The following is a 22,790-nucleotide window of genomic DNA, read 5'->3' as shown; positions in this document are numbered from 1 at the left end:
CGCATTCTATGTAGGGTCAAAGAATTTCAGCCATCCAAACTTTGAAAAGCACGAAAAAAACAGAGCATGTGGCAATTAAGCAAACTATCGATATCAAACAGGACCCCGCTCGCCCTATGGACAAGTGGCGGAATAAAGGTAATGAACAGCGACATGCACTGACAAACGTGTTTTTGCTCGCATTTTACAAAGCTAAACATGCATGTTCAATGAGGTCTTATGAGGAGGACATCCCACTTTTAAAAAGGCTTGGAGTTAACGTGGGAGCCGCATAATGCCCTTTATTTTGAATTGGTGCTTTTTATTTCTTTACATTTCACTTCAAAGTAATGGCAATTTTGTTGTGCCAGTTGATGTTAATCAAGCATTAATTGTTAATATAATTAATTAAAGTTAATTGGCTCTAAGTAAAGCTTGTCATAAATTTATCGCATCAGGCGGGTCGGCTCTCAAGCTCAATGAGGACCAAGTCACATCTCCAGGTCCTCCTCTGAGAACCTGGGCCCAAAAAAATATGTGCACCCCTGTAAATATATATATATATATATATATATATATATATATATATATATATATATATATACAGTAGGGAGAACAAGTATTTGATACACTGCCGACAGTCAATGGGAAAACCCATCGGCAGTGTATCAAATACTTGTTCTCCCTACATATAATATATATGTGTGTGTGTGTGTATGTATACATTTAGCTGTATATAGTTGTAAAGCATTAAAGGAAACAACAAAAAATAGTAAATGAATAAAAAAGATATCTTTATAATGGGTCAAAATAATTTTTCAAACAGATCATGTGACTAGCACCTTAGACGGTCATTTGCTTTGCATATTATTTTAAAAAAAGAAAAAAATTCGGGGAGGACAATTTTATTTTTCAAATGATTTATACCTTTGTTTGAAAATACTGTTTTTTTTATTTTTTTATTTTTTTTTAATTGAAGCAACTTTTGGGGGGATTTAAAGACTTAGACACCAATGTCCCATAATATGGCCCCTACACAAAAAGGATTGCTAAAATCAAAGAAAACTTTTTTAAATTAAAAATAAATCTGAGTCTCAAATATTTTTTCGCTTTCAAAAACTTTTTCTATGATTTTTTTTTTTTTTTTTTTTTTTTTTTTTGATTGGAGTGATTTTTCGTTTGAAAATATATATTTTTTGTTTGAAACAACTTTTTTTTGGATTGAATAATAAAGACACAAATGTCCTAGCCAAAATGTGGCCCAAACGCAAAACAACATTACTTCATTCATTCATTCATTTTCCATGCCGCTTTTCCTCACGAGGGTCGCGGAGGTGCTGGAGCCTATCCCAGCTAACTACGGGCAGGAGGCAGGGGACACCCTGAACTGGTTGCCAGCCAATTGCAGGGCACAAGGAGACATACAACCATCCACGCACACACTCACACCTACGGACAATTTAGAGTGTTCAATCAGCCTACCATGCATGTTTTTGGGATGTGGGAGGAAACCGGAGTTCCCGGAGGAAACCCACGCTGGCACGGGGAGAACATGCAAACTCCACACAGGAAGGCCGAAGCCCGGGATTGAACCCTTGATCTTAGAACTGTGAGGCAGACGTGCTAACCACTCAGCCACCGTGCCGCCACATTACTTCAATTAAAAAAAAAAAAAAAAAAAAAAAAAAGACTTCAAACCCCCCCCCCCCCCCCAATTCAAAGAAAAATAGCTTTGAAATGCATTTTTTTGAGTTTCAAATTTATTTTTGCATTCAAATACATTTTTTTGGATCGAATAATGAAGACACAAATCTACCTCCATATGGCTCTGCCCAGGGGATACAATTTTTGACCGGGGTAACGACATTGGCACGACACTGGCGGGCGTACCATATTCAATGGATGAAAAGTATAGCTGTCCTAAGCAGCCTGATTTAGAATTCCCCTCAAGAATGATGGGTAACAAAAAACGCTCATTTTCAACTCATTATTATAAATATTGTTGTAAGTTAATTTTTTTTTGCTGACACTGCGTTTTGGGGTCATCAACATGTTGTGCCCCCCCCCCCCCCCGGCCCAAAAGTCAAAATCCGCCTATGGTCACACCCTAATATATACACTTTTTTTTTTTAAGAATAAGAAACAAAATATTCTCCATGTTCCACAAATACTTGAATATTGTTTCCAAACATGAACTCACTCGGATGAGTTGTTTCCAAGTGGAAGCTGGCATGCAACCGCGTTAGTACACGCTCTCGTTTCTCTTTTTACGGCTCATAATAAGCCGTCCAAAGTCCATCCAAGTCTCTCTGATAAGAGGAACCAATAAAAGCTGCCGCAGCCTCTCAGTGTAAACACCTCAGCCCGAGTTCATGCCTCCTTCTTTTCTTCTTCTACGACCTTCTCCTTCGTTTTCTTAATTCTTCTAGTCTTGTATTTACATATAAGGCCGCCATCAGCCGGCCCACTCATTAGCATCTTTTATATCCTCGAGCCAGGCGGGGGCATCATGGCAAAGTAGATCCATCCGCCTCGCCTTCAAACAGGTGTCAGTCGGACGCAGCTCCAGCGGAACTTTTAACTTTTTTTATTTTCATTTTTTCCCCTTCTTCTTTTATTTTTTTAATGTTCTCCAACATGGTCTCCAAGCTGACGTCCCTGCAGCAGGAGCTCCTGAGCGCACTGCTGGACTCCGGACTCACCAGGGAAGTTCTGATCCAGGCACTGGACGACATGGACCCCAACTCGGCCATCGGCTTCGGGGTGAAGCTGGAGCGGCTTCAACCGCCGCCGTCACCCCGAGCTCACAAAAACAGCCATCATCATCACAACCGCAACGACGGCCACAACGCGGGCGGAGAGTGCGACGCCAAGCCGGTCTTCCACACGCTGAGCAACGGGCACGGGAAGACGGCCGCCAAGCTGTCCGGCGACGAGGGCTCGGAGGACGGGGACGACTTCGACACGCCGCCCATCCTCAAGGAGCTCCAGTCACTCAACACGGAGGAGGCCGCCGAGCAGCGTGCCGAAGTTGAACGCATGCTAGCGTGAGTAACCACCGAAATGGATCGCGACTAACTCACTGCCATTGACGGCGCTAGACGTCCAATTCATTTTCACTTGGAAAGGCCAGCGGTGAAAAATCGCCGTAATATCTCCCAGTCAAAATAGATTATACGTTTCGTCAATGGCATAAGTTAAACGTTTTTTTTTTCTTCTAAATTAACCCCCCCCCCCCCACACACACACACAGTTTTTATGAAGTAAATTAAAATGTAGGTCACGCTCCACTAAGATTATAGGATGCAAGGCCTTCTAGTGTGAGTGACCATTTTTAACGATTTTGACCTCGAAAAATAACAAAACCGAAGTTCAAGGGAAAGTTTGAGAACTAAAGTGTATTATTATTACACTGTTACTACAATTCAAACTAATATTTCATCATAGAAACCTACTAATATCTATTTCCCAACAAACAATGACAAAATTAAGTTGAAGTGAAACTTTGACAAAATTGTAAAGGAATATAAATTCTCATTACCAGAACTGTATTTTGCTTAAATTGCATCGAATACTAAATCAAAATAAGAATTTTAGTTCCAACATCAAATTTATATATATACATAAAAAACTACTATACTCCAAATACTATAATAAATACAGGGAGGAAATGTTCGTTTCACTTAAGAAAAATTTTGAAGGGGAACTAAAGCGTGATCACTGATCTTGTTGAGAATGGCAAACTTTATTTTTTTGCATGAGTTTTTTTTTTTTTTTAAGCTGATTTTATACAATTGTTGCTCGCTGATTTCAAACCTGCCATCAGTTTTTTTCCCCATGCATGTACTCTATAGTTTTCATGCAATCGGCATTTGTGATGTTCTTATCATAGTAGTATTTTGTTTTTATTTTCACACAAAAACAGGTTAAAATTTCAGTTCTTTGCATAGTTATATAATTTTTCTAAACCATTGTCAACAGTAATTTGCCGCAGTTCGCTGATTTTAATATACTGAGCATTTTGGCAGTATTGCTGTACAACAATCTCGTGTCTGCAGTTGTCTAACAAACATAAAACAAATACGAACATGATTTGTGCTACATTTGAGCTCATTTTAAGAGGCACTTTATTAAAAATATGGCCTTCCAGATAATTTTGCATTGCAAAAAAAAAAAAAAAAAAAAAAAAAAAAACTACAATTTAAAGGCCAGATTTGGATTCAGCTGTTTGCATCTAACACAATTTTTTTTGTTGACCTGTTAAAATAAGTATATAATTTGTACTTTTCTCTGTATAAATATACATTTTTAAGAAACGACAATATTTGATTTTTTGGACCATTTATATAACGAATAACACTGCAACTGTTAAAAATATAAACTACTCGTATATTACTGCACTGGCGTTGATACACTACCACCAATAATGAAATATAATTGACTTACCTTCTCGCAACGACAACAGAAATATCCAAACTAACAAATTAAAAAAAAAAAGACTCGTGAATCAAATTTTGCGACGATGAAAATAATCCCAACAGCAGCAGTACGACCAGCAGGCCACCGAAAGCCCAACTAAAAGCCACGTGTAGCGAGCGCGTAGAGTTATTATTAATTTTATTCTATAAATCATCAACTGGAAGACACACAGTGTGGCGATTAGGCTTCAATGGACATCTGGTTATTCATTGTCAAAAAAAAAAAAAAGTTATAAACTAACAAGTCTCACACTTGCACTGCATGCACACATTCGCAAAACAAACACACGCGCGCGCCCGTGGCTATTTTTCGTTATTAAATGACAAAACTGAAGCCCACGTGACGTCGTGTCATTAATAAGTCTAACGGTCGAATTCATTAACTCTTTAGGGCTTGGTATTGGATGCCACTGACCGGGCTAAACGTCCATTCCGTTTTGACTGGGACCTCACAGTCAAAATGGATTGGACGTCTAGCACGGTCAATGGCGCTGAAAGGTGAGTATTCACAGTTTGAATGACAACTTTAGAGTGTTACTGGAGGCCATAACCAGAGCGTATTTCTGTTACATTCATTTTAATTGTCCTAATTTTTTATTGACGATTTATTAATGAATCATTGTTTATTTTTGTTATTCATATATGTTTTTGAATAATAATGATTACAAAAAAAAAAAAAAAAAAAAAAAAAATCGAATTCCCAGTTAGGAGACCGAGGTTGAAAAGATGTTGGATCAACATTCCGCTGTCGATCTTATATCGTTGAATCAATGTCATTTCGATTATTAATAATATTTGAACAATGCTGAACCAATGTTATGTTTTCGACCAAAACGCACGCTCATCCTTAATTCAATTGACTTTTCAATCATATTTCCCGGCAATCAAAAATCAACAATTTGTCAACATTAGTTCATCAACTATAAAATAATGTTTACCCAACCATCGCCTGACATACCATAGAACAACGTTGTTTTAACGTTGAAAATTTCGATGTCAACCATACTGATGATTTTGATGGAAAATCAACGTTTATTCAATGTCGGTCTGCTATCTGGGTTGTAATTATTGACACATTTTGGGTAATGTTGCCCACGTATTCAAAATGATGAGTAATGTCCACATGCAGGCCTTTAAAGGGTTAATTTATTGTTGTTGTTTTTTTAATTACCAAAAGAAACTCCCTTATTTTTCTTTTAATTATCAAAAAAGTCACTTGCTCTTTAAAGGGTTAAACGCTTCTTTTAGTTATACGCCACGACTCATTGTCTGATTTCGGCTCACAAAATGGCTGCCGACTGTTCAGAGAAATGCATTTTAAACCCTCTTTTGTTATTTATATCGCGATTATTTTTCTGATTTATAATCTGGCGTCTTTCTTCTTCATTTCCTGATGCTATTCCTGAAGACATTTTTGACATTTTCCACCTTTGCCATCCCAAATCCAAAGTTTTCCAAGCGGCATTTGAACGCACCTTTTGAAAATATTTACAAGCTGATAGCGTGGCCTCATTAAAAAAAAGGGGGGGAAAGAAGTCATAAAGCTCCTCCAAACAGGTCAGCGGACATGAATATTCACCCTAAAAAACGATGAACCGTTTGAGTGCCGAGAAAAAACGAAGTTTTGCGATGTGGCTGCATGCAGGGAGGATCCGTGGCGAGCGGCCCGGATGATCAAAGGTTACATGCAGCAGCACAACATCCCGCAGCGTGAGGTGGTGGACATCACCGGCCTCAACCAGTCGCACCTGTCGCAGCACCTCAACAAGGGCACCCCGATGAAAACCCAGAAGCGAGCCGCCCTGTACACGTGGTACGTGCGCAAGCAACGGGAGATCCTCAGACGTAAGTAAAAATAATAATAACAATTCGTTATTTTTTAGGAGTTGCCTATACATGAAGGGCGTAGGTTTGCATTGGGACGGTAGGGTAGGGGGACCAAACGTCCTCTTTTGCCCGGACAAGTCCTACTTTCACGTAGTATCCTCGTTGTCCGGGCAGGTTTTATAAATTCATAAAAATGTCCGGTTTTTCTGATTTTTCACGGGACCAATTTGAAGAGAATTCCTCCGGCCGCTGGGTGCCAGTGCCTGCATGCGATGACATGGCTCCTAGTAGTAGAGAGGGAAGAAGAAGTTCTTCTTGTTTTTGTTGGCAGTTTACCCCTATCATTAGGCATTACCGCCATCTACTGGGCTGACGATTTGGCCACAACGCCTGCCCAGTTGTTAAGTTTTTTACGATAAATACGTATGTAATGGCAACTGTTGACTTCTGTCGAAGCTTTGACTGTAAAATCCCGTTTGGTGTCGCATCGTTGCGCTGCCGATGATTGTAAACCTTTATAGCAAAGTTTGATTTTTGCTTCAGCTAGCTATCAGTAAGCTAAACCACGCTAGGCATTATGGGAAACGTAGTTTTGAACTGCTACGTTTGGAAACATGCTGGTTGAATAGTTTGTCAGTTTATTTCGGTTATTGTTTGTGTGCAATTTAGAACATTGAATAAGAATATCCATTGAATGGGAATAACAATTTATCAAGGGCAATTGTCGTGATTGTAATTTATAAGCCTACTGTATGTATGTGTATTGACTGGACTACTTTTCCATGGGTCTGCATTATACTATACTATATTTATATATATATGTATTATTTTATTGTCTTTTTTTTTTTTTTTTTTTTTTTTTTTTTTTTACATACTGCAATTTTCCATCCAGAGTGAGGGGGCACACTCTAAATATATTAAAGTGATATAGGCATCTTTGAGTGAACTTTGAGTGAAATTAAAGTATATTGAGGCCGGGCTGAGTGTCCTCTTTTTTGGAAATCAAAATACGGTCACCCTACGGTAGGGACATAACACTACCAACTTTTCAGGATACTCAAATTGTCCCCACCAACTTTTAAGCAACCTTATTTGCATTTTATAATTAGTTCAGTTATATAGGTAATTTAGATTGCCTTCCCATATGTTGTAAGGATACAATTGACCCTACCATTATTGAGTGAATTATTTTCATTATGTTCAGACTTTTATTTACCCCTTTTTCACTTGCTGAATGTGCTGGTCCATTTCCCCCCCTCAAACTCACGTTTGATTGGCTAATGACTTGACCGACACACACACGCCCGATAAAAATACAGCATGTTGCCAACATGCCGACTCATCCACCCCCTTCAAAGAGGGATATTAAAAGTTTGTAAAAACTTGTCAATGTTAATGAGGAGGGAAACACACCACTAATTGTGCTCCTGAAATTTTGCTAGAACCTGCATCAGACTTTGCATAACATTAAACTGTGTGAATTTGCTAACCTGAAAAACTCGAGCAGGAAACTGGTAAGAGAGAAGTGTCCTCCACTTTTGTGTGTATTTTCTGCTGTTAACTTTAATTAAACTGTGAGAAATGTAGTGAACCGAGGTTTACCCCCTTCTACCCAATTTTCATTTTTGTTTTGTTTATATCTTATGCTATTGTTTAGCCACAACTGGATTCATTACCTCATTACTATTCACACAGCCGCTGGAAACAGAAATGTCGTTTAATCCCTCAGCAGACGACCGGGAGATTGCTTTATGATTGGTTGATAATTTTACAACACAGTGCGGGTGTGTGCTGGTCGTCATGGGAAACGCAGTCTTCCCTAAGGCAAAATACCGGTGTTGCAAAAATCGACCAAAACTGAAAAGTTATGTAGTGTTGCTTTAAGTATTTTTTTCCGTTCAAATCCCTATCCTAAAGGGACATTGACAGAAATAAAATAAATTTAAATTATCTGGTGCGCACCAAATAGTATGTGGGGCTACCAGAAACAATGTGGTAAACGTTAGCATTCTTTAGATTTTAAGCTAGCGGACTTTTGCTATGTGAGTTAGCCAATTTTTCTTTTATAAGTCATTTATTAAATCAGATATTTTAATTTGTTGTCATTTTTTAATGTTTATATTGGTTGAGGCTAAGTCCAGGCTTGCATCGGACACCAGCAGTTTCGATGTGCTAAAAATGATAATACAGGATTTATTTGAGCTTTACTTCAATCTTGGACTCAACTAACACCTGAGCTTAGCTTCAAACGATATAGAAAATAAATAATTGAGGATCTAAGTACAACAAAAGAACAATTGGCTAACTTGCATAGCCAAGTCCACTAGCTTAAATGCTATATAATGCTAATGTTTACCAGATTGTTTCTGGTGCGCACCAGATGGTTTAATTTTATTTTATTCCTGTCAATGTCCCTTTTGAGGCTTTGTAGTTTTGTGAATATTTCTTATAATTACAACTTTCTTGAAAAAAAATTAAAATATCTATTTATTGTATATTATATTTAAAAACGTTTGATTTTTAAAGTTACAGATTTATGATACATGATGTCCATTAGCTACATAGAAGGAGTGTAATGATGTGTACGTATATTTAAACATGTACTGTATATATGATTCGATATATCGCTTGTTTTCACAATGATCAAATCAAATCAATCGAAACACAAAATGTGAATGCACATAAATAATAAAAACATGGATATAGAATGTATAGGTTGTTAACCATTTTGGTTTAAAGTGACGTTTTGGGGTGTCAAAGTGTACGAAAAACAGTAGAGCCTCCATTAGCAGTCCAATTTACCTGTTCATGAAATTCTGCACACGTATTAACCCTTTATTGTGCAAGTGACTTTTTATTTATTTTGTTTTGAAAGAAAAACTCATTAACTTTAATTGTATTTGTGTTATTAGTATTTTTATTTTCATATCATTGTATTTTTATACAATACAGAAATTTATAAACAAATAAAGTGTTAATAAAAACTAAAATAATATAATTAAAATTGACCAAAAAAAAGAAATTAACCAAAGATAGAGCTGCAATAACGATCTAAAGTTGAGTTTTTTAAAAATTCTTAGTATTCAAAGGGATAAGTCATTGGCTGCAAATGACGGCGATAGACATCCAAGCCATTTGAGCTGAAAGAGGATGGCAGCGACATTGGACGTCTATTGCCGTCAATGGCAGCCAATGAGTGAATCATGACAGAGCACACTAACTAACTAGAACCATTTTAGTCAAAGGTGTAGGTTTGCATAGGGACGGTTGGGACAAAACACTACCAACTTTTTAGGACGCTCAAATTGTCCCCACAAACTTTTAAGCAACCTTATTTGCGTTATGTAATGACTTCAGTTATATTGGTCATTTTTATTGTCTTCCCATATGTTTTAATTGTTGTAATTGACCTCACCATTATTTAGTGAATTATTTTCATTATTTTTAGATTTACATGTACATCTTTTCACTTGCTGAATGTGCATTTTTTTCCTCCTAAACGCACATTTCATTGGCTGATGACTTGACCCTCACAGACACGCACATTAGATATTAGAGATATGACTGCAGGGGTGAAAGTGGGCCGGAACGCACCAGATCGGCGTTCCGCCAAGAAATACGATGGCGGAATGCCGTTCGGCATACAGTGCTTTGATCCCGAAAATATGAAGGCAACTGTCAAAACCCAATGTTTAAAAAAAACATTTAAAAAAAAAAAAAAAAAAAAAAAAAAAAACCTGCCACCAATGTTCCCTCTAAGCTGCGCGCGTGCGCAATCGCGCACTGCTGGCACCTACTCTGCGCACAAAAAAATTCAATGCTGCGCACAAAAAAAAAAATCAACAGAAACGTATGTTGTAACTCGGTGAGTGACAGGTGTCCAGCAAATGATACGATAAGGTTCACTTCCGCTACGCAGCCAATCATAGCATTGACATTGCTTGTGTATTGCCCAGCCTACACGCGCGGTGTAGGTTAGCAAGCTGACAACAGTGCGTGAGTGCGGCGGAGTTGAGAGACGTAAAGGCCAACCCCTTATCATGGCGAAACGAAGGGGCAGCGACACATCCACTCACCAAGCCAAAGTAAAAAAGAAATGCGGTTCATATAAGAAGGAGTGGCTGTCGGAGCGTGTGCAAATAGACGAACAAGTGGTGAAACTGAATCCAAAGTACCAAGTGAGTTTTCAGAGGGAAAAATGTGGACTGAATGGAAGTTGGACTACCTCAAGCGTCATATTCAGCATAAAAGTCATTTGAAAGCTGTTGAAAATTACTAAGACTCAAGATGCGACAGGGGATTGGTACATTATTGCGGGAGAATGCAAAAGACCGACAGAAGAGAAACGAGCTGTCCCACAAAACAAAATCTGACCCAGAGCAAGTTGTAGTTCTCATTGACAATATTTTACTTGCCATCGAAATGAATGCGTCAATGGTGTCAGTTCAACAAATCCGCAATCACATGGCAAAGTATGTGAGTATACCAAGAAAGCTGGCGAAGTAAAAACTATGCCTTTGAATTTGTAAACTCAATCAATGATATAGTGGAGAACGAGACTATGTGCAGTGTTAAAAATGCACCCTGGCATACACTGATAGTAGATGAGAGCACTGACATATCAGTACACCAAATGCAAGTCCTATATATTAAGACGTGAAAAATAAGGTACAATTTAAGTCAGATTGGTGTGTATTCCAGTGACATTTATTAAGATATTTTAATTATGGATATTAATCATTAAATGCTCTTACTACTAAATAATTTACGGGCAGTAGAAATGCTAATAGGCGTGAAAAGGCGTGATACTGGTGTGTGGCCGCTATGTACCGTATTTTTCCGACTATAAATCGCAGTTTTTATCTTAGTTTGGCAGAGGGTGCGTCTTATTTTCTGGAGCGACTTATATGTGAACTTATTCACACATTATTATATCATTGTTGCTAGTTAGCATGTTCTTTATGCTATAGTTATCTGAATAACTCTAAATGGCTATGTTACATTGACATACCAGGCATGTTCTCAGTTCGTTGTTTATGAGTCATGTAATGTTATCATACTTACTCACTTATTCAGCCTGTTGTTCTCTATTGTATTTTTATTAGGGCCCGAGCACTAAGCGTGCGAAGGCCCTATTGTTTTGCAAAGGATTTTTTTTTTTTTTCATGGCAAATGAAAACGTCCAATTTGGAGGCCTGAACATGCACGAAAAGTCACCAAAATTTGCACATACGTGCGTAAAATTGTAAATTTCGATAATTTTGCAACGTTGCAAAAAAATTTAACAAAATGGCTCAGTGGCGCCCCCTTGAAATTTTAAAATTGGCCTATAACATTAGGGTCTGTCAGCGTAGAGCAATGAAATTTGGGGAGTCTATACCTTGTCCAAAACCGCTCCAAAAAAGCATTTACACCCATATTCCAAACCCAACAGGAAATCAGTTATTTTGGATCGAATATGAAATTTTTATCGATTTACAGGGTGCACATTTGAGACCTTTTCGTCGAGGGAGTTAGTTGGATCATCTTCAAAATTGGTGAGACTGTTCAGGAGACATATGAGATCTTAAGTTTTTAAAATGGTGCGTTTTCATTCACGGGTTTGACCTGGGCGTGGTGCCAAAGTCGGCCATTTTTTCGGCAAAATGACAAATTCAGTAAATGACTAATAGTTCCTTGACACAACGTTCAATCTTTTTCATATCTGGCATGTATGTGCGGTATCCCACCCTTAACACGAGTGCATTGAAATATTACCCATTAGGCCTAGCGCCCCCTAGTGAGAATAGGAAATGCCTTTTTTTACGAGACAGGTTCCTCCTCCAAGGGAAAAAATTCTGTTGACCTCAAACCTGTTTCAGGGGAGCCTCAAGACATGTGTTCAGGTGCCTGATGAAAAATATTGAGGTTTCGTTGAGGTCCAAACTGGAAGTGAAAATGACCGTCAACAATTTGTCTCGCCAAAAACTTTGAACAGTCATAACTCGGCAGATATACAACATATCTGCGCCAAACTTCCCGTGTTTGTTGAGAGTCATACCCTGAAGGTTCTTGTAGGGGTCATTTGCATCAACTCTACAGTGCCAACTAGTAGCGACAGAAAGAAGTTTAAAAAAAGGCCTTTCCTATTGGGTTTTTTCAACATAGAGCGAGGAAATTTGGGGAGTAGCAAAACTGCTCCAAAAAGTCTCTTGCACCCGTATTCCAAATCCTACAGGAAATCGGGTATTTTGGATCGAATGTGAAATTTTCATGGGTTCACAGTAGGAGTTAACATTTGGAGGCTTGAATATGCACAAAAACTCGTAAAAATTTGCACATACATGCGGCTTTGGATAACGTTCGATAATCTTGCAATGTTACGAAAAAATGTAACAAAATGGCTCAGTGGCGCCCCCTTGAATTTTTCAAAAAGGCCTCTCCATTTAGGTTTTTTTAGCATAGAGTGATGAAATTCGGAGAGTCAAAACCTTGTGCAAAACTGCTCCAAAAAGTCTCTTGCACACACATTCCAAATCCTACAGGAAATTGGGTATTTGGGATTGAATGTGAACTTTTTATCGATTTACAGTGTGCACATTTGAGACCTTGGCACGGAGGGAATTAGTTTGATCATCCTCAAAATTGGCGAGACTGTTCATGAGACAAATGAAATCTTAATTTATCAAAATGGTGTGTTTTCATTCACGGGCCTGACCTAGGCGAGGTGCCAAAGTCGTCCATTTTTTTCGGCTAAACGCCAAATTCGGATAATGACTGATAACTCCCTCATACAACGTTCCACCTCTTTTAAATCTGGCATGTGTGTGAGGTATCCCAGCCTGAACAGGACTGGATTGAAATATTACCAATTGTGTCTGGCGCCTCCTAGTGGGAACAGGAAATGCACTTTTTTACGGGACACACTCCTCTAAGGGAAAAAAAAAATCAATCAACCTCAAACCTGCATAAGGGAAGCCTTAAGACGTGTTGAGATGGCTGATGAAAATTATTGAGGTTTGGGTAAAGCAGAAGGGTCCAAAAGGAAAGTGATTATGACTGTCATCATTTTCTCTCTCCACATATTTTGAACAGTGATAACTTGGGAGATTTAGAGGGAAGCTGTCTGCCACCACCCCGACCTGCATGCCGTCAGAGTTTGCGTGGCGTCCGAGTTGCGCCAAACTGCGAGGGCCCGTTCAGTCCTGCTTGCAGGCCTAGTTCTAAATTGCCTTTCAAAATGACATGTCTGTTCTTGGTGGTGGATTATACCAAATAAATTTACCCCCAAAATACAACTTATATGCCGGTGCGACATATATGTTTTTACATTTTCATTGCGCATTTTTTGGCTGGTGCGACTTATAGTCCAAAAAATACGGTGCGCATCTGATGTTGCTCACTGTGGGCCGCAGTGTGCTCAGGGAGATTGTGTGTTTGCTCAGACACATGAAAAATTAGAGGGAACATTGCCTGCCACGTTGCCACACACGCATCCCCAATAAGAACAATCTACTAATGTCAGATTTACATACACAAGTGTTAACAATACAAGCCTAATAAAGAGCTTGCTTAGCGTCATCCGTTTTCACTGATTTTTATTATTCATTTATTCTACGTAGTTCTCCCCAACGTCTCTCTCTATCTGACAAGTCGCATTGCCTGTAGCCTTTTTCACACATATTACCTGGGAATTTCCCGTATAAGGTAACGCAGGATTTACTCTCGTCATTGCTTTCGTGTATGAAAAGATTCCGAGAATGAAGCCGGTTGGACGCTTTCACAGACTTGACCTGTGTTGCCCACTGGCACTCTCTGTGCGTGGAAGGCTGCTGGGCGATTTTATAACCTGGACATTACGTCATTTTTGGTCAGCATTGTCACAATGTTGGTCAAATCCTGTCGTGTTTTGTTCCGGAGGGAGCGTTCCCCGACGTGTAACTGCAACCAATTTAAGGTCATCAAGAGGTAAGATCGGGCCTAAAAAAATCCAGCCCGACCCGACCCGGGTCCGCTGGTATTAATGCCCCACCCGCCCGAGCCCCATCACTTAAATTGATTTGCAGACCCGAAAAACCCCCAAAATGTTATGTTTTATTTGTAGGCCCGAGCCCGGAAAAAAAAAACGAAATTTTATATTGTATTTGTAGGCCCAAGCCCGAGAACCCCCCCCTCAAAATTCTATGTATTATTTGTGAGGAGGAGAGGGAAGGGATGCTCCAGTCAGACCTGGACAGATCACTGCTTGCTGCTTGGAAAAACGGACTGGTTGCTTTTTGTGTGATCACATTTGGTGACAATGCCTGCGCAGTAAAGCCTGTCTTTTGTAACGAATTCTCAGTTGGCAGAAAAAAACCGCAACTTTTCTTAATGTTGAAATAGTCTACATATTTTTATGATACTTTTAAATGCATTTGCACAACGAAATAACGCTGGAAAAGTTTGTAAAATGTAAATAAACAGATGCGGTTTTGCATTGCAGAGGAGAAAGCACAAAAAGAGGGCGCATGGCACGCTCTGGCTCTGCAATGACCATACAGCGCCTTGTCTTTTTTATCCAAATTATTTATTTGATAAGTATTCCTTTGTTTAACATCTATACATCGTTTTGGTATACGTATATAAATTTATATTTATTTTTAAAAATTTAGCGAGAACCCCGACCCGAATGTAATGATTGACATTTTAATTTCGTTATGTTTTCAGTTTAATTTAGCCATTTCCAGCTTGCCATGTTTATAGCCCTGCTTTCACACACACCAGGAGAAAACCAACGCAGGCATGGTGAGAACATGCAAACTCCACACTGGAAGGCCGGAGCCCGGGATTGAACCCTTGGTATCAGAACTGTGAGGGGGACGTGCTAACCTCTGTGAAACCTGTTGTGTTTTATTGTGAGTTATATTTATAACTGTGCCAAAAGTTCTTGCATTTTGGTGGTTTATGGAGGTTTAAGACTTGGGGTGCGTTCAGGTTCGAGAATAGCGCACGTACTTCTGACTCCAAGCTGTTTGTCCCTGCTCATTCAATTAGACAATGCTTTCCAAAGTTTGGTAACGTTTCTGTGTTTGCTACACCTGATGCTAGCCTCGTTCCCATCTCCCACTGTCAGCCAGCAATAATTCTGCTTCCATCTTGAGGACGGCAGACGGTTTGAAGGTGACGTGAATTGTCGGGAAACGAGTCTACCTGAATGTGGCCCCTCGAGAGATGCGATGGAAGTGATTGTGATTGGCTGAGGGTTAGAGTCATGTGTCATGGTAAGCCAATCAGAAACGGTGACTTCACAAGCAAACCGGAACAGCGCGTGCGGCAAACACACACACACGCAAAACAGATGCACAGGGTCGGGATGGCAGAGCATTCAGAAGAAAAAATGTCCTTTAAGAGGTGGAGATATAGACACTATTCCAAGTTTGTCGTAATTAAAGAAAAGAACCTGCATGTGATGTGTAATTTATGTCCCGGGGCAAAGCTTTTGTCGACATCTTTGGTAAGCAATTCAAATTTGCTAAGTTAACTACCTGTCTGTTCTTCTCTATTCCACTGACTCGAATACTGCTCAGAAAATTTCAAATTCTTTGACATACAACAAGTTCTTTTTAAAGTAACGGAAATAGTTACTTTCCCTGGTAACTAGTTACTTTTACTATAGAGTAATTCAGTTACTAACTCAGTTACTTTTTGGAAGAAGTAGTGAGTAATGTAACTAATTACTTTTTTAAAGTAACGTGCCCAACACTGCACACAACACAACATACACACAACAATCATTAATTAACTATGTACATAAAAAAAATAAAAAAAAAAGTATTTTGGGGGGAGTGCCGTGAGCTACCCACACTAGCTTTGCGATTGACTGGTCGATTGTAATCGACGTCATGAGCACCCCTAATTTAGCATATCAATTAATTACGTAGGTTCAAATTCATAAGAAATTGAGCCCTGACCCCCGTTCACCCAATTTGTTTGGTCTTATTAATGTCCCATCCCGAGCAAAAAGCGTACAAGCAGGTTATGCTGTAATTTCGTCCCTACCAATGTTGAGATCAAACCTACGCCCTTGATTTTATTTCAAAACTGCTGCTTTAAAGACGTATTTTTAATGACTTCTCAAAATGGTGTCCGGTGCTATCCATAGGTCATAGGTTATCCAACCCTGCTGTTGTGTTGTCACGCTATTGGATTGTCTTGGAGTTTTCCTTGAGTGTCTCGACAAACATTGCGCAAAGCTTTCCCAGCCGTCGTAATGTTCGTGCGTGTGTGTCTCTTGGTATTTCCGCAGAGTTCAACCAGGCGGCGCAAGGTTCTGGCAGCAATATGACAGACAAGGGCAATCAGGATCCGGCCTTTTTTTTCCCAGAGTTCAACTCGTCTAGTCAAGGCATGGGTCAGACCGGCGACGATGTCGGCGGCGAGCCGTCCTCCAAGAAAATGAGACGGAATCGATTCAAATGGGGGCCAGCCTCGCAGCAGATCCTCTACCAGGCCTACGAGAGGCAGAAGAACCCTAGCAAGGAGGAGAGAGAATCGCTAGTGGAGGAGTGCAACAGGTTTGTCGCTTTTAGTTCGTTTAGCGATATGTCATCATGAATAGATGCACAAAAAAAAGTCTCATGAAGCCATTCCTGAAAAAGACATGCATGGGGTGTCTGTCAATTGGTTGGTTTTCCAAGAGCAGCTTTCATTAACCTCTAAGTAAAAAAAATTCAGCCCCTCAAGCTGGTTCAATTTAGCAACATGTAATTTTGTAGGTATGGCTAGCATGGGTAGACCCACAAAAAAAGTCTTAAAAAGCATAGGCGGAGTTTGACTTTTGGGGCAGGGGGGGGCACAACATGTTGATGACCCCAAAACGCCGTGTCAACAATAAAATTATTTTACAAGAATATTTATAATAATAAGTTGACAACGAGCGTTTTTTTGTTTCCCATCATTCTTGAGGGAAATTCTAAATCAGGCTGCTTAGGCAGTACCAAGATCGTCATTCATTGAATTTGGTACGACCGCCGGTGTCGTGCCAATGTAGTTACCCCAGTCAAAAATTGTATCCCCTGGGCGTAGATTTGTGTCTCTATTATTCAATCCAAAAGAAAAGTTGCTGCAATCAAAATATATATTTTCAACCAAAAAAAGTCGCTTCAAAAAAAAAAAAAAAAAAAAAAGTGTTTGAATTCAAAAGTAAATTTCTGAAACTCAAAAAACTAAACAAACAAAAAAATGCATGTGAAAGCCTTTTTTTCTTCGATTATTTTTTATTTATTTTATTTTATTTTTTGATTGAAGCAACCTTTTGATTGAAGTAATGTTGATTTGTGTTTAGGCCACATTTTGGCTAGGACATCTTTCTCTATATTATTAAATCAAAAAAATAAGCTGCTTCAAAAAAATATAGATTTTCAAAAAGAAAAATCACTTCAATCAAAAAAAGAAAAATTTAAATCATAGAAAAAAGTTTTTGAATGCGAAAAAATATTTGAGATTGAAAAATTTGCATTTGAACACTTACATTTTCCTTGAAAAAGATTTCTTTGAAAAAAAGCAATCCTTTTTGTGTTTGGGCCATATTATGATTACGCCATTTGTGCCTAAATCATTCAGTCCCCCCAAAAGTTGCTTCAATCCAAAAAAAAAACAAAAACATTTTTCTCCTATATATATATATATATATATATATATATATATTATATGCAAAGCAAATGACTAAGTTGCTCGAAAAATAATTTCGACCCATTATAAAAATGTTTTTTTTGTTCATTTCATTCATTTTTGTTGCAGTTTTTATTGCTTTACAACTTTTACATATACTGTGTATATGTCAATATATCTATAAGTCATTTACATGCAATGACACTATTCGGCCGCCAGGGGTGGCCTGGACCCCCTGGCCCACCCTTAAAATCTTCTTATGGTAAAAAGTCATACTCTAAAACAGTGTTTATCAATTTTTTCTGAGTCACGGCACGTTTTTCCATTGGAAAAAATCTTGCGGCACACCACAAACTAAAAATGTTCCAAAATGACTTTCTGTACAGTATATTTAATTATCATATAATTTCTCAGGATTTATACTTACTCCGTCTGATATTTGATGGAACGTGAAACATAATGGAGTAGGTTTCCTCTCATCCCTGGTGAAAGTAAATCCGAACGAAACATAGCTTTCACTGTATTGCCTTACCTTTGAGCTCTCCGTCTTCACTTTTTTTTTAACCACAAATCATCATAGAGCCATTGCCCACTTCTCCTTTCTCAGTATAGGTGAATTCTGACAAATGGCTTTGTAGCGAAGCAAAATTCTGGCACTTCCTAATCTTGTGAATCTGGTCATTCCTTTAGAGCCGAGTGCCTTCAGAGGGGTGTGTCGCCGTCTAAAGCTCAGGGCCTGGGCTCCAACCTGGTGACGGAGGTGCGTGTGTACAACTGGTTCGCCAACCGACGGAAGGAGGAAGCGTTCCGACAGAAACTGGCCATGGATGCCTACAGCACGCCCGCAACGCATAGCATCAACCCGCTGCTCTCCCACGGCTCACCGCACCACCCGCAGGGAAGCACTTCACCACCAAGTAAGATTGGCTACTCCAATACTTCTTTGTGTTTCTGCTAAAATAAACGTACCTGCTTCTCAGGAACTAATTGATGGCACTAGACATCTAATCCATTTTGATGAATATTTATTCACCTCTCCCAGTCAAAACAGATTGGAAACCTAGGAACGTCAATGGCACGGAAAGATAAGCGTTCACAGACAGTCCTTTTAGTTTAAATGAACTAGACATCTATTGTTGTTAGGCCTGTCGCGATAACAAATTTTAGTGTGCGATAATTATTCTCATAAATTATTGCGATATGCGATATTATTGCCCCCCCTTTTTTTTTTTTTTTACCAATTTACAATAACACAGTGAGAATACAGTATATATTAATCGATCAAGTACACCCATTTAAATGCGCTAAATATTTACTCTTCAATTGAAAAATACTTAAGAAATCACAACTAAAAACAATAGACCAGTGGCCTATACTACGAAGCCGGTTTTCTGGCTTAGCAGGGTAACTTCGAGAGTAACTTTATCACGTGCGACGTAAGTTCGCGGCTATGCGAGACTACGAAAGGTGGATATGTTGGAACCGAGAAGTGTTGCCATGGCAACACACGCCACACGCCAAACCTGGTCGTGTCAGAGTTAGATCTTGCTTAACATCAGGATTCCAATTAACCACGCTCTATTTAAACAGCACTCCTCCGCGGACGTGTCCTCCTGACAATGACAGCGTACTTGGACGACCCATACGACATTGGCGCGCGGATTGTGAGGGGCTCTCTCCGGAGGGCACGGGTATTTCGGGACCGCCAGAATCCGCTGGCGTACCCGGAAGATGTTCTCTATGAAAGATATAGTTTTTCAGCTGAGGGAATTCTTTACCTGTGCCAACTGATCTAGGCAGACGTCACTAATGTAACCCGCCGAGTCAGGCCCTCACAACCGCGCAGATTGTGTGTGCCTGTCCGTGCGCTCTTTCGCCAGGGACAATATATGTATTCCATCGGTGATGCTGAACATCTGCGTAAGAACACTGTATGCCGTGCGATTCGGAGTGGGGTATGGAAACGCTTCAAATTGATGCATTTATAACAATCATAGAAATATGTAGACTATTTAAACATTGAGAAAACTTGCGTTTTTTTCTGCCAACTCGAGGAGATTAAATTAAATGTCAAATCCACTGATAGGACAGACGCACAAATATAAAAGACATAAATGTTTATTGAATATGCATCTTACAGTTTTGTTTAACTGTGAAAAATCGTTACAAAAGACGGGCTTTTATTTACGCAACAACGCATGGCATCCCCGCATTTCCTTCTTCTCCTGAGTCCTCACAAATATAACATAATTTTTTTGGGGGGGCGGGGTTGTCGGGCTCGGGCCTGCAAATCAAGTTTATTGATCGGACTCGGGTCGGGTCGGGCTGGATTTTTTAGGCCCAAACTAAAAAAAAGAACATACATATTCGTACAGTCAAGGGGACTAAACATACAATCATCCTGTTTCGTGTGGTGATGCGTGACAATTATTTCTTACTGTTAATGTACCAAATCTTATTTTATTGTCCTGACAGCAGGCTTTATTTCTTTTCATGGACATAAGTAAACTGGCATATTGACGCATTCACAAATCACACGATCTGTAAATTCGCTGTCAACAGACCCGTTGCGCTCTACTCGCCGAAGCGGTGTTGGATTTCGCGGTGAGGGTGGATTTTAATTCCTCATAATTCCGCATGATCATCGCGTATTCCTCCTCCGTGAAGTAAGGTGCCCGTGCCATCGTCACAAGTAGTGTTTGACTCTGGTCACCGCCCCCTTTTATGTGAACGCGCAGTAACTCTGACTGGGTTGACACAGGTTCGACTAATCAACCTCATAATCAGCGTCGTAGCACCGATTGACCACAAACTAGACAACCAGGTTTTGTCAACTCCGGTTACCCGATGGTAAACTGGATTACTTCTGGGGAGGTTGAACTCTGTTCGTAGTATAGGCCACATGCCTCTTAAGTAAAAAACAATATTGATACAGCACAGAAACACAGAATAAATGAAATGTGTTTAAAAAATAGAAAATTACACTTCATAACTTAAGCATTTAGGCAAATGAAAACTTTTCCCGTCATAGCGTCTGCAATGGTGTTCCATAGGGATGCAACGATACAGTTAAGTCACGGTTGGGTACAATTTTTGATACGGGGGACACGATTTTCGATCCGATTCAATACATTTAATGCTGTGTAAAAAAAAAAAAAAAAAAAAAAAAACATTTTTTGTCTGTTTTTTTGTTGTTGTTGTTGTTTTTTTTTTTTACTAACATGCATTTTAGTGCATAATATTTATGTGCTTACTTCTTACTGATCTGAAAAAAATCTGTATAAAAGTGCTGAGAACAATCTTTACTGTTTGTAAAGTGAGGCAGGGCACACTGTTGATTGCTACAGCTCTCTTAGCAGCTAGGTTTACTACATGAGCAAGACATCCTATTTGTGGTCCGAATCCATCTGTGTCACGTACTGAATTAACAATATTTGCAACATTACCTATAGTCACTGGCATGGAATGATTTGGCCTTCTTGACTTCCATTCAGTCATGACAGTTTAGAATTCATCGATGTAATATATGGACTACGTGTCCCATAGTCACACTGGGCTCACGTAGCCAATGGGATGGGACATAGCACATCTAGTTTGCCATTTCATGATATCTAGTGTGTGCGTGCATTAAAAAAGTTAGCAAACGCCGCTGAAGTCACGTCTGCTCATTACTGCACAACACCAGCATATGACAATCGACTTTCATAAACAGGACGAGTTTGAAGCACAGCGCCCTTAATTTCATTCAGGTTGTTCGTAGCAGCCAAGTCGGTAACAATGTTGTGCACGCACACGTGCGCACGAGGCGATAAATCGCAGCGGAAAAATTACCGCCTTCATTTTTATTTATTGCGCGATAAATGGAATTATTGCATATTGCGACAGGCTTAATTGTTATCCTGTTGTTATACTTTATGTGGACATGACATTTTTGGTCATATAGGCCACACTGTTACACCAATTGCGCCAGGTCTTTATGAGGTTATGTTTTTTTCTTAAATTAACGAAAATGGTCACTTAGAAAATATTTAAAGTAAAAATTGTCGTAAGCAGTAGGGGTTTAACAATACACTGATCTGGATTGATAGCAGGGCTGGTTGTAGGCAGGCATGTATGAGGAGGCAGTCAGATACAGTGTATCACAAAAGTGAGTACACCCCCTCGCATTTCTGCTCATGTATAAGTACTAGTATATCTTTTCATGGGACAACATTGACAAAATGACACTTTGACACAATGAAAAGTAGTCTGTGTGCAGCAGTGTTGGGCACGTTACTTTAAAAAAGTAATTAGTTACATTACTCACTACTTCTTCCAAAAAGTAACTGAGTTAGTAACTGAATTACTCTATAGTAAAAGTAACTAGTTACCAGGGAAAGTAACTATTTCCGTTACTTTAAAAAGAACTTGTTGTATGTCAAAGAATTTGAAATTTTCTGAGCAGTATTCGAGTCAGTGGAATAGAGAAGAACAGACAGGTAGTTAACTTCTTAGGTGCTTCAGCAGTTTTGAATTGCTTACCACATATGTCGACAAAAGCTTTGCCCCGGGACATAAATTACACATGACATGCAGGTTCTTTCCTTTAATTTCGACAAACTTCAAATAGTGTCTATATCTCCACCTCTTAAAGGACAATTTTTCTTCTGAATGCTCTGCCATCCCGACCCTGTGCATCTGTTTTGCGTGTGTGTGTTTGCCGCACGCGCCGTTCCGGTTTGCTTGTGAAATCACCGGCTCTGATTGGCTTACCACGAAACATGACTCTAACCCTCAGCCAATCACAATCCCTTCCATCGCATCGCTCGAGGGGCTGCATTCAGGTAGGCTCGTTTCCCGACAATTCACGTCACCTTCAAAGCGTCTGCCGTCCTCAAG

The 22,790-nt window shown here is 39.4% G+C and overlaps 1 protein-coding gene across 1 annotated transcript in view; it reads left to right on the top strand.

The window, feature by feature from the left end:
- The first annotated feature begins 2,139 nt into the window (after positions 1–2,139).
- The window catches only part of LOC130917841 (hepatocyte nuclear factor 1-beta-A-like), an 80,827-nt gene continuing 60,176 nt past the window's right edge, over positions 2,140–22,790 (top strand). The window contains exons 1-4 of the mRNA XM_057839576.1: positions 2,140–3,026; positions 6,103–6,302; positions 16,549–16,816; positions 18,603–18,829. Of these exons, the coding sequence (XP_057695559.1) occupies positions 2,605–3,026; positions 6,103–6,302; positions 16,549–16,816; positions 18,603–18,829 (1,117 nt within the window). The 5' untranslated portion in view covers positions 2,140–2,604. The remainder of the gene's footprint in view (positions 3,027–6,102; positions 6,303–16,548; positions 16,817–18,602; positions 18,830–22,790) is intronic.

This window comes from Corythoichthys intestinalis, chromosome 6, assembly GCF_030265065.1.
Source record: "Corythoichthys intestinalis isolate RoL2023-P3 chromosome 6, ASM3026506v1, whole genome shotgun sequence".
Classification (NCBI taxonomy): Eukaryota; Metazoa; Chordata; class Actinopteri; order Syngnathiformes; family Syngnathidae; genus Corythoichthys; species Corythoichthys intestinalis.
This window is presented reverse-complemented; position numbering and strand designations above follow the sequence as displayed.